General features: G+C 35.0%; 2 protein-coding genes across 2 annotated transcripts in view; both read left to right on the top strand.

Annotated features, from left to right (window-relative positions):
* The window catches only part of FBXL17 (F-box and leucine rich repeat protein 17), a 288,161-nt gene that overhangs the window by 178,328 nt on the left and 96,327 nt on the right, over positions 1-13,506 (top strand). Inside the window, exon 7 of the mRNA XM_051782623.1 lies at positions 5,578-5,654. Within this exon, the coding sequence (XP_051638583.1) occupies positions 5,578-5,654 (77 nt within the window). The remainder of the gene's footprint in view (positions 1-5,577; positions 5,655-13,506) is intronic.
* Positions 1-13,506, top strand: part of LOC127468950 (uncharacterized) — a 248,866-nt gene that overhangs the window by 160,565 nt on the left and 74,795 nt on the right. The gene's annotated exons all lie outside the window — the stretch shown is intronic.

Below are 13,506 nucleotides of genomic sequence, written 5' to 3'. Positions count from 1 at the left end.
ATATATATATACACACACACTTATACATTATAGCTGTATCATTTTCATCTTGTGATTTATTTTTTTTTTAGCTTTTCAAGTAGAAAGACATCTTTAGAAATTACAACAGTAAGAGGCAATCAGGTTTTTGTTAGTCTCTGAACATAATGAATTTTGGGATGTTGGTATGTTGGTACGTTCAGCATCACAGTGCTCAGCAAGCTCTAGTTATCTTACAAACTTCTGTGGTCTTGTGACTATTTTGAATTAACAGTATGTAGGTATGGTTTTAGTTATATTCTTGGTTTCTTAAATATTGTTTGATTGGCTTTGTTTACGTGAAATCAGTTTGTGCTCTTTGCCTTTTCCTTGCTCCCGATTGCACTATAAATTTCACAGTGCATGATATTATTTCCTTACTTTTAGAATCAAATGCAATAAAACTGAATTGCTTATCAGTGTATCAGAGAACAGCATTCATAAAATATTGAGTAGGTCTAGGGAAAGCTTGACATAAGCATTTGTTAGATAATATTTTCAGGTTTAATGAATAAGCAGTTTCTTCCTAAAATATTTCATGTTCTCTGTTTTGATGTTTTAATGTGTTATATGGTTCTAAATGATACTCATTTACAAAGAAGGAAGTGAAGAAATTTTAACTTTGGCCATCTCTGATCCAGGCATGTATATTATCAAAGTTCTAATTATAGTTTTATTTCTTTATTCCTTGGCTAGTGAACCCTTGTCTCATTTCTGGTAATAAGTTATTTAGAGTGTGAAAGTCTCTTTTCTTTTTGGAAGATTGTTTATATTTTAATACATTTTGTACAGCTGTTAAAAGCCTGTTCAGTAATCTTGAGTGAAGAGATTTAAAAAATTCTTTTAGCCTTGGTACACAGCTTTTGCCACCATGTCCATGTTAGTCTCCAACTTTCGTGAGGTTCAATTTTCTGGTTTGCTCACTTCCGCAACTTGCCACTGCTTTAAATAATAACTTTGCCTCTTTTAGTTACCAGTATAATGCTGATTTTTTTTTATTTTTTTTTTAGGTTAGGCTTCTTTGTTGTCTAATTGAGTAACATTGTAAATATAAATACTTCCAATGATAGCTATGACAATAATCTGACATCATTTTGATGGATTATTACAACAGAATTAAGATTATCCTTGTTTTCTAGAAAAGGTTAATTTCATTTTGTTCTTTTAACCTTTTTCTTTGCTGTCATATTTAACAAAGGTTAAAAGGTAAAAGTAATAAATACACAGCTACTCTTATTTTTCCTTAGGTTGTAAAGAAGTCAGTTGTTAGTAGCAATTATGTATTGTGTGACCCTCTACAAAGCAGACTGATAAGGCCATGTAAACTGTTTCTTCTGTCTCTGCAGGTTGATATACATGGGGATGATCTGTAGAAAGGATAATAGAAATTAAAACTGGAATTAGATTGACTGATGCAAGGTATAGAAAGCACACAAAAAACTCCATAGATTCAGTCATCATCGTGGCTAGGCTTTTCAAACAAAGATTTGGGAAGGGCACTACCCATGTTTGTTGCAAGCCCGTTGGTGGCTAAAAAGGCCAATATGAGATAGACACATCCGGTTGCAAAAGGCACATAGTTAATTAGGTACACCTTTGGAGGCAGGTGCATGCCTTTGTCTTTTGATCTTTGTGCAACCGCATTGGAAGAAGATGCCCGTTGGCCTGCAGTTAACCAACCGGGTGAAGGTGGAGATGAGCTTTGTTTAGGCCACCTTTTCTAGGCCCCTCTCCGAGTAGAGTGAGCAGTGCTGTCCTTGAAAAGGCTGCCTGGTCATTCAGGGTGCTGCCCCAAGAGACTGTCATCTCCGGTCAGTCTCAAATGACCAATATCCTGAACTGCCTGCATGCAGGGTTGGGTCTGCGGCTCCCAGTGCACCTTTCACCTGCCGTTTCGACCCTCACCTGTCGCTACAGGACTTTTTGCATGTGGGTAAAACCTTCAAGCCTGTGCAATGGATTTTTTAGGTGAGATGCAGTATGCGTGGAACTGAACCCACCCTTTAATCCTAAGGTTCATCTCCCAGGGCTGAGCGAGCTTGGACGGTGGCAGCGAGGTCCTCAGGATGTAGGTTTAATTAGAGTGACCTTCTCTTAGATGGATGGCCTTACAGGCCTAAGCAAGTTCCATCTGCCCAACTTTGGGATTAGAGTTGTTCTTCTCCTAGGATGACTGCCAGAAGGCTAACAAGCTCATCCTGCCCAAGACTGTAGTGTATCTGGTCCTACGGTTTTGACCTGTCTGGCATGGGCGACCCTACCGAAGGCATGTACCATCGCCAGCGTAACTCGCAAGCACACAGGGGTACACAGGCTTCATTCCTATTAGAACGATTCGGGCATATCTTACATTTCCTACTTTGCTATCACCTATCTATATACAATCTTCAGGAAATACCCAGGAACAACCCTTTGTCCTGACCACCCTTTCAGGATGTAACAGAGCAAAGCAAATATATCCAGAACATGCCAAACCTGGGCAGTAGCCACAGGTGAGCCAAAACCAAACAAACAGACAAACCGTTCTGGCCCCCATACCCATCCAAGGCTGGGGTTCCTTTCAAGGCCCCAGCCCGTCCAGGACCCCCAGCATTCTAAAAGAACCCATTATCCACCCTGACCTTATCCTTACCCCACTGTGTTACCACATATCTACAGGTGCACTGCTCACCTGCAGCATTTCATACAGGATTGCCCCGCTCGCACTCCTGCCAGTCTGAGGACCCCCATGGCCCGCTCGACACCCTTCCCCTCCCCCAAACCTGGAACGACAAACCTCTGTGTGCTCCAAAGCTCCCCTCTCCTCTTCCACAGGGGTGCAGTACCCGCCGGCGAGGCTCCCCTCTCTCTCCTCTCTCCTGCCAGGGCCGGGGCGGGGGCCAACCATGGTCGCACCCAGGGGCTGGGGTCCCCGGAGCTCCGCAGGCACGCCGTGGGGGCCATAGATTCAGTATTTCAGCTATATATATTTTTCTTTTTTCTCCAAACTAGATGTGTCATTACCTCATTCTTTTAGATGTTAGGTGATTTTAATATTTTTAAGAAACAAAAGGAAATGAGGCTGTCAAAGGTCCGTTTTTGCCTTTTTTTTCTTTTTTTTTTTTTCCTGTTTAATGAAGATAGCTGAAGATTCTGAAGATTTTCTTTTCCCAGTAGCAGAAAGTGAACTGTATTTCATTTAGACTTGAGGATGTCACTGAGAACAGGATTGGAGTCACTCAAGGCACTTGAAAAAACTTTAACCCTTAGAGCTGGTTGTACTTGGAAGGATTAAAGAATACAATTATAAAGGCCACACAGTCAAATACTTTTGCATTTGCACAGGCAATACAACTTTGACCGTGACTGATTGAAAAGGTGTGTAACTGAGCTTGTAGAGAAAATTAGGTAGTCTTTTATGTCATCTTGACTGTCTTGTGGTTGTATTTTTAGATACTGACTGCTATACTGCAATATAATTTTTGTTAAATTAATGGTCTCTCAGTAAGTAAAAATTATCAAAAATAATTTGAAAACTTTTAAAGCCACTAGAAAAAAATTTCAAAAAATTTTTCTATGTTCAGAATTTTTATCCAAAGTGTTTCATAGCATCATTACTCTGCTAAATGATTTATATGACAAGAATTAATAAAAGCTTCTTTTAACCTCAATATTGACTTTTTAATTTATATTTGCTGAAATGTCTAATGAAAATACTCCTAGTAAAATACATTATAATGATTTTCTATTATATTACTAATATTAGCAATAAAATTTCATTATTAGGAAGTATTTTTCTGGAATAAATAATTAAAAAAAATTTCCTCATGGTCTAGTTATCTCAATAAGCCAGTTAAAGTTAACAAAGATGAGTGCGTTCTTCAAAATTATGTCTTACGGGAACAGAAGTTTTTCATGTACACAGAATGTGTTAAATGCTCTAAATCTTAATCAGTTTTTTAGGAAAATAACCTGATGGAACATATAGTTTTGAGTTACTTTATATTTAAAAGCATAGTCCTGGTGTAGTTTCTAAAAGAAAAGTGTCATGCTTGCTAATTTTCTTAGCAGAAAAGTTATGGATTTAAACAAGTATAGAATCTGGAGGTTCACCCTGTTTTACTTCCCTGTCAGAAGTTATTGTGCTAAATATTACTTTCCGTTCTTTGTGTATTTGTAAAGAAAGGGAACCTTTTCCCAATGACAAGCGTTGCAAAAAGTTGCTAAATATTAGGCCCTCACAGTTGTCAAGGGTTGAAAATTTATAATAGTGTTACAGGAGCTATGATTAAGGTACTCTGTCAGAGGTGTGCTGTTTTATTATTATTGGTGAATTTTCATTGTATATTTTAGAAGAAGGAAGCAGAGAGTGGACGAATAGATGTGAAGGACTGCTGTTCAGTTATTTCCTATTGTAAACTGTCAGAATTCGGTGGTTGCTTTTAAAACCTAAAATTGGCGGCATGAACAGTTTAATCAGATTGGGAGATAATCTGTTGGTGGTGGTAAATGAAAGGAAAGGTTCCTGAGGATGTAGGTGTATTTTTCAAACTATGACACATTCAGCAATACCTGTTTTCTTAGAAATTGGCAAGTAATTTAATTTTGTGTACTGTACCAGGGTTGATTTAAGAGTCAGAGTAGGTGATTGGGTAATTGACCTGAAAATTAAAGTGGAATATATTGGATCAGAAGAAATACAGACAATTTATCCAGTAAAATATACTTTTAAAAATGTCTATGTAGAAAATAGCACAGTAGTCATGCTATTTGATCTAGTGAACAGCTGATCAACGTTACTGGGACTGAAAATATATGTTATGAATCTATGATTTTTGAGTGATGTGCTATAAACAATGCAGTTGGAAACACAGCATTAGGCTTGGCCACAAGTACGTAATAAGCTCATATTTCATTTCATTAATTAATTAATAATAATTTTCTTGCTTACAAGAAATCAAAAAACAAGATTAACATAAACTCTGTGTTTCATTGCATATTCATCACAGCTGTGATAACATAAATAAATGAGCTTCTCATAGTCTTCTCATCTATACAAGCTTCTCTAGCAATATATTGGAACACCAAGAGCATTTCAGGCCCTGGTGAACGCTGACTCATGCAGTAATCACTGAAGAAATACAAACATGAATTTAAAATTACATTTGCTTACATTTTGTGCTCATTACAGTGCATTTATAGTTCTTCCCTAGAAGAAAACTCTTAAAGTTTGAAATTTACAATAGAAACTTTTTGAAGTTATACAGTAATAAAGAAATGGAAAATCACATTTTCGTAATTTTCCAAAAGACTTGTCAGTATATATTTCAAGCAAGTCACTATTCATAGACTTATGAAAATATTCATATAAAGGTGTTCAGTTTAAAATACTGTTTTTCTGCAGTGTATACCTGAAGCCATATGCATTTTCAGCAATTTAGAAAATAATTTAGAAAATTCAGAGCAATTTACAAAATAAAGAAATTGAGATACAGTACATTACACCTGTGGATTGTGCTCTTGCTATTTAAAAATTATTTATTGTCTTTTAACAGTAGTTTTATGCCGTGTGTCTTCCAGATGTGTGGAGGTCATTGCCAGAGAAGGACGGAACCTGAAAGAACTGTATTTAGTATCCTGTAAGATCACTGACTATGGTATGTAATATACCTATATCTTTTTTGGGGGGAATATTGAACTGGAGTTCACAGGGACTCTTATAGAAAGTGTTGGAAATGTAGAGATAAAAAATTTCTAACCTTTATCCATAAAAATAGGAAATGTACAAAAAGTGGTTGACATGCTTAAAAAATACATGTAATTAGAAGTGTGAAAGTCAATGTATGTATTTGATGCAAAATATCCTTATCAAATTGGCAGTTACTGGGTAGTCTGGGTACAGTCCCCTTGGAATTATCCTGGAGACCAGGAGAGCATTTGGTAGAAAATCCAAAAATAGGCATTTCTAGATGCTGTAAAAGCATACCTAAGCAAATAAGAATGGGGATTGATTGACTATTGTAGGCCATGAAATTTGAATGAACTTGATGATCCCTTAAAAATGTTGTTGTGATAAAATAGAGAGGAGCACCTGAGGAATTAAATATCCTGTCTGATAGGCCATAGAGAGAGACATATTTTGTATTTAGAATAGGAAAAATTCCTAGCACTTGCTTGTGTTTACAAAGGCTGCTTTGTTTTATCTTATTTAGGGTTTTTTTTTTCAAGTAAGATATTGACTTCAAAATAAGACCACAATCTGAAATGTCTGTCTCTCACCTGCATACCTGAATTTCACTAGGATTTACAAGCTGTATATTTGAGATGGTCACATCAGGTTTTCAGGTTTTGTTTCTTATTCACTTTTTTTTAATTATTATTAATATTTTAACTTTACGCTCTATAGCTTTTAATAACGAATTACTATGTCAAAGTAATAAATTACTTTGATGTAGTTTGTGGCCACAAACTCATTCTTTTATTTTCCTCTTCAAATTTTGCAATTCACTGATTTTACTTTGGGCATAATGAAGGTGCTTATTGCCACTGCTGTAGCATGGGAGAGACTTGTCCGTTCTGTCTGTGTATTAGAAATCTACCAGCCTTACTGTTGTCCCTTCTGACTTCAACAGCCCATGTAGAAAGAATTATCATGGGAATGATGCGATCCACATCTTGAGGATCAACAATTTCTCAGGTAGATTTTGCTCTTCATTTGCTGCAGTTACTGAGAGGAAAACAGGATTTCTCCCAAAAGTAGGGAAAAAACTGAGAAACTGAAGCAAAGAAACTGAGGATAAGGAAACCTTTACTTGTGAAAGAATGGAGAGAGAGAAAAGGAAGTGTCCATGGCTGAAAAGTAGGCAGTGTGTTTCACAGAATGAATGAGTGGAGAATATATATAGCATTTGGCCGATCAGCTCTGTCCAACCTAAGCTTCTGTTATTTCTGTGTACCGAGATTCACCTGTCACTAATATTTTGGTTTCTGCAGTCACTCAGCATCACTGGGACTTTGAGAACATTTTCTATTGATAGAGTTGGTACTAGGTTTTACAGTTCACTTAAAGATGTTACTCTTTTTGCTGTTAAGGATCAATAAGACATCCAGCAAGGTAGCTATGATACCAACTGATTTTTGATACATTATTGACTAATTGTAATCTTCAGCATATCTGAGCATGACAAATTCTACTTTTGATATCTGAGCTGAAAATGCAAAACAAACTGCAACAAAGTAGAATTTTTAAGCGTAATTTATGGTTTCTAAGAAAGCCAAAACTTTGCCCTAGATTAAAAATGTGATAGGAAGTTAATATTAATTAGTTTAACAAGAGTGTTGCAGGGTGGAGCCCTTTTCCTTTCTTCCTTTTTCATTAATTTTCTGGTACTTCAGTCGAAGACTTTCCCACATTTGTTTGTGGTGCTGTTAAGTTAAAAAAGTGAGCCCCTTACTGTGCTGTGAGCTCAGTTTGTTGCTGAACTTCCTTTATCAAAGAACCTACCTCTCTTCTCAGAGGGAGAAGAGCAGCCATTCTCCTCCTCAGAGGCTTTTTAAGCCCTTATATACTCTGCACCTTTGTATTTGGTCAAGTAGAGGAAATCAGCTGAGAAGCACGTGCCTGACTTCTTGTGGGACCTTGTAGATGTGTCCCATGGTCTTACAAAGACTTACGTCTCCACATGCACAGTTGTTTAGGCTCCACAAAGAACTGAAGCTCTGTGATAGCTATGCTTTTTTCTTTTGTAATCCCGAGGGTGAAACACATAGTTGTCCTTGCTTTGACAATTAAAATCTTGATGCCAGGTTTGTAAGTCTGATGAAGTACAGATGCAGGATTTTGAAAGCCCTCTTTGAAGTGGATGAACAGCAGTTTTTGATGCTACAAAGTTAGCAGAATTTTGACGTCTGGGAAAAGATCATGATTGCTTAGTAACTCAATTGGAAAAATATTATTTCCTACAAAATTTGTAATAATTTGAGACATTAGAAAATAATAATTGCAATAAATAAAGAAAATAATTGCAGCAAAGACTGTTATTAATAACAGTTAATTGCAATAAGGTATTATTGCTGCAATAATGCAATAAAGTATGTATGCATGAGGTAATTTCATGTCCTCTGGAGAAGACTATGAAGTGCGATCTCAGTCATTTTATTCATATCATTCTTCTGTTTTTCTGATTTCTACATAAGACAGCATACAAAACTACCAGGCAGACGTGTCTGTATCTAATTAGTATTTCTAAAGCATGCTAAAATACTAAATTTTATTTTGGAGCCTAAAAGATTAATTAAAAAACCCTACATCCTAATAATGCAGCCATAGGCTGCATTCCTTTCTCTGACATTTTTCTGATCAAGCAAATGTTTTTTATAGTGTGCAAAAAACCAGACAGATTAGGATTCAAAGAGGAATTGAACATACTGAGTTTTTAACTTGTGAGAAAAATATATATATATTGCTCTATTTCATGTTGCATTAGAAAATGAATAATTTTGTGGTTTTTGTTTACAAAAAAGGTGTTTTGTTTATTTCTGAAAGAAATTATGTTACTATGTCTTTATGTTTGTCTAGCATAATTTTCTCAAAATGTATTTTTAATCAGTGATGTTTGTTAGAGTGTAACATGCTAGGATGCTGACAATTAGTTTAACAGTTTCTTTACATCCAACACATTGTTAAATGCTAAATAATAGCTAGAATTTATCTGGTCTGTTGGACTGAATTAGTATAATCTTTGAGATAAACACCTGTTCACCCAAGAACATAGTGAAGTTAAAGCTAAACGTTAGTTCCTCATAGCATTTTGTCCTTTTGTTAAGCAATCATGAATTAAGCATGGATTGTCAGTACTATCCTTGAATTTCCTGCCTTTTGTTGATTTTTGTCACAATCTTAACTTTACTTAAGCATAGTGGGGTTTGTATTTAAGCTTTTACTAAGAACTAGTAAGGAAGCTGGGCTTTCTCAGCTGTGGGGAGACTGTGTGTCAAATGAATTAGGTTGATGTGAAGATGTATAGCAGTGAGCTGGGGCAGCAAGCACACACAGAATTGTGTAACTGTCTTTTCAATTTTATGCTCTAGTTCTGGGTTTTATTGATATCCTTAGTGCTGGGAATTCTTTTTAAGTAAATTATTACTGACGAAGTTTGTAATGGTGCAGAGTGCTGTGCATTCTGAAACACAAAAGTGAGATTTGGTGTTCAAAGATGAGAAGATTTGATGAAACCAGCCTGTGAAACAGGACTAGATGTTTTAAGGGTCTGATCTTGCAGTAATGTGTTTTTACTAAGAACTGCTTTAAAATTTTGTTCTTACCAGTAGTAAAACATAAAAGTCTGTAATGCTTTACTTCCACTTTAGAAAAATAGTCAGACTAGTGTTTTCCTCTGTATGTGCAGAAAACAATTTTCAAGACAAGCTTTGAATTATAGGCTTCCACTAACAGAACACAGGAAAAAGTAAAAAAGCGAACAAACACCACCACCACCACCCCCCAAAAAATAAACCCCAAAAGAAAACACCTTTGAAAAATATTTGAAAGGAAGTGTTCAAATTCAGCACTTGGTGTAGCTGTGCCTTGAGAAATTGCGTAAGATATTTCTGAAAAAAACCTGAATACCCAAGCGGTCGTTATTAGGAGTGTGGTTCGCACAACTTGGGGAATATATTTATCTCATAATGTTTCCTGTAGTAACCTGCAGAAGGTAACAGTTGTCTTGATAGTTGTCCTGTAGAATTTGCATTACCTAGTAGTTCTGGATTTTGCCTAGCTTTAAAAATCCCTGTTTCTAGCTGTACAGTAATTGCACAAAGCTTTTCAGATTAAATGCTTGGCACGAGGACTTGAGATGAACCGCAGTCCTTTTCTAGTACCTTTAAGGTTCTGAGTACTGAAAAAGAGCTCTCTAGATATGTAACCTTTTTCTTTTCAAAAATTTTGATTACCCCTTTTTCATATTGCCTGTTTCCATCTTTTACTGATATATTTACTGTTTCTGAGAACACATGATTTTTTTAAAAGGCTTTTCTTCTATAAGGGTGTTTGCTGAAGCAAAAACATTAGTTTCAACAAACTATAATTGAATTATATAGTTTCTATTTTAAAATGTTATAGCTAGGGCATAGCTGTTACAAGTAGAAGTCTGGAGGAATAAGATAGCGTTTATACCGAATCACATCCAGTTGTCACAAGAAAAAACATAACTGTAACTTGCTTTTTTTTTCATAACTGGATTATGGATTCTTTTCTGAGAAGTGAGATACAGCTAACAATGTTCAAATAATTTCTCAAGATGCTATTAAATTCTAATATTTTAATATTTAGGATACATATGCTTTCTATTTTAAAACAGAATATTTTAGTTATCAAGGAATCACGTCTTCCTACTGAGCATTGCTTGAGTTTTCTCTCCAGTATTTGGCATTTGTCATCTAAATCATAAAGAATAAGCATACCATGGTATTTTCTCAAAAAACAATGTTTAGTTTCTGCTTCTCACTTGGATTAGCAAATCTCTCTAATGTTTGATCTTGCTAGAACTATTTCTTTCATAATGTTACCCTTTTAAAATCTATTTTTAAAGCACCATGTCTTTAGTACAGTATTACACACAAGGGAAATACATTTTTGGGGGGATAAGTGCAGCAGTTATGGATAGACAGAATGGAACAGGTAGTAAATATATTTTTGAGTTTAAAATATTTCATCCTCACCCATTACTGGTTTGCAATCTCTTCCTCAGTGTATATAATTTAAATAAATGCAGCTTTTTTGTTCTTTCAAAATGATTTTGTACTGCTGCTGTATTGAGTTCCAAGTTTCTCTTCTCCTCAGAATCAATCTTTCTCCTATTATGTTTTCCTATCCTGCACATAGGTTTTTCTCTTTTGTACTCTTTTAATAACACAGTGCACACAAACAGTAATCACGCTGACAACTATATTTATGCTTGTAGAGAGATTACAGAGAATCTTTGAAGGGCTAGGGCCTCTTTTATATTCTTTAGTGGTTATGTATATATGTATGTTTGTGTGTGTATAAAGAGGTACTATAGCTTCATGTATTAGTTGTTACATATGTATGAAAGAAATAGAATATATATATATTGCTTTCTTATAAACTTTTTATCTTCCTTTTCACAATGGCATTGTCTCCCAGGTTTTTCTTCTATTACTTAGTTTTTCAGAAACCTGAATTCACAGAAGTAAATCGGTAGGATTCTTGATGCTTAGTGACAAATTTTGAGGTTCTTTGCTGAGTTTTAGTGTCGTGCATAGGCTGCAACTTTAACTCCAGTAGACTGTAAGAACTAATTACCTAGAGTAAGTAGATGGCAAGCAATCTGTACCCTGTTGTATGCATTAATGATACTTACTTCCTCTGACAAAATCTCTAGCAGCTAGTAAAGTGGTTTTGTTTGCTTTTGTATTAAAATGTTCATTCTTTCTGGATTCTGAAGCAGATATTTCTGTAGAAACCCTGGTAACTATAGGGGTCAGTGAAAGTTTATTCTAGCAATAGAGCTGAGTTGCAGAGTTTTGTATAGTTTAACAAAGCAGCAATACTCACTATAACTTACTATCTCTTCCTTCTTATTAATGGCATTACTATTTATGCTACAATACGCAGGGTGAAGATTTGGAGTCTTTTCATGTATTTCAGAACCTCTGCAGATATCCTTCTAACTAGGAGGGAAAATTACAGAGAACAGCTTTTGTAATGACATTTTTCAAGTTGTTTGGTTTTATGTTTTGTATCGTTGTTTTAGTTTGAAATAGTTGCTCATATAGAGTCTTGTAGGTATTGACACCTAATTTTGTCTCCATAAGGGATCCCATTGACATTGAAACCAAGAGGTTTGTTAATGTGAGGACAAAGATAGCTGCTTATTCATTTATTTTGGGATTGGAATCCTATCAGAAGACATCTTTAGTTCTTTTATGAACTTTTAGGAGTGTTCAAGGAGCGAATAGATCACTTTAGTCACCTGTTTGTGGAGGTTTCAGTAGAAATCAGCAGACTAAAATTTTTATCAGAAGTAATCTCTGAAGCAGAAAAGAGCCCTTGAACAATTTGTCAGCACCGTATGTAATTCATAACTATCAAAAAAACAAATTTTCTTTTTGTATAAGTTTTATCAGTATTTCCAATGGCACAAAAATGGCATGTGATTTTCTTTAAAAGTTGATTTGAGATACCACCGTGCATCTTCAAGACCCATACAGTGAGATAAATTACTGCAATAGCATATTTCTCAAATAACAGACAGTTGCAAATCCTTTGTCCTGCGGTACATAATAAAGGCTTTTCTCTTTGAGCAATGAGATGAGACAAAGTTTCAAACTATTTTTTGTCATACTAGAAGGTGGATTGTCCCCCTTAACCTGTACGCTTAAAAATAATGTGGTATAATAGCCAGTTGGAGGAAACTGGATGTAGATGTACTTTTGAATCATCGGGATGAACAGAGCAGAAACCTATGATTTATACACAGTTTGTTTCCAGTTGCTTGTTCTAGATGTGGAAAACAGAGATGTGTTATACCTCAGGTTTAATTTGTCTTGTAGAGAGATCCACAGGTACTGTTATTTTAATTTAAGTTTTTCTGTTGGAAACATAGTGCTTTGAGTTGTTATTTTGATTCATCAGTGACAAACTTATCAGTCATAATAGAAAGTTTAATTTTGTGCTCTTTTATCTCTAGAGAGAAGTGCTTAAGTTAATCTTCAGAAAAATGCACCTAATTTCTGAGTACCAAAACACAATATATATTTCTGATACAACAAAAATTGAAATGGCCACAACCTCTGCCTGTATTGCCTGAAATACATTTTCAGGATCTTGTTTATTCATTTGCTTTATTTACAGTTTTAGGAAATTATAATATAATCCTGAATTTTCATTTAACCCAGAATCGAGCCTCTGTTCTCTTGTGATAGTTGTATTTTCTTTTTTGTACGACCTAAAAAAAAGAAACATAAAGCTTTATTCATTCAGTGCACATGTTAAACCCTGTATTAAAACCAGTGTGCTAGGTGCCTTTCCAGTGAGCTACTACACATCAGAAATATTATATCTAAAATGATTTAATGTCCAAATAAATTATTACATGTAAACTGTGTAATTATGATCATATTGTGAATATTACTGTCAGTGTCATTTATTTTTTTAGTTTGATATCTCCAAAACTACCACCAAGATGTATTGTCATTTTATATTCTTGTCTTATCTTTCATTTCAAACAGTATCTGTTAATGTCACACTGCAATGAAGAATACCGTTCTTAACAGAACATTTGATTTGTGGTTAGAGGTAGATTTATTTAGCAAAAACAACTGTGAAACTGTATTTAACATGAATCTATTCCTGACTTGGATAGAATAATTTAAGGTAAACATTTAAAACATTTAGTATTTTCTGATAAACACCAGTAGTGACTCACATTAACACACTGTTACTACAGTCCAGTTTTATATTTAATTTTTTGGACTTCTGACTTT

Source organism: Manacus candei, unplaced genomic scaffold (genome assembly GCF_025592945.1).
Source record: "Manacus candei isolate 608988 ecotype Guabito, Panama unplaced genomic scaffold, ASM2559294v1 h1tg000016l, whole genome shotgun sequence".
Taxonomy (NCBI): Eukaryota; Metazoa; Chordata; class Aves; order Passeriformes; family Pipridae; genus Manacus; species Manacus candei.
Note: the sequence above shows the minus strand (reverse complement) of the source record. Positions and strands in the feature narration are given on the sequence as shown.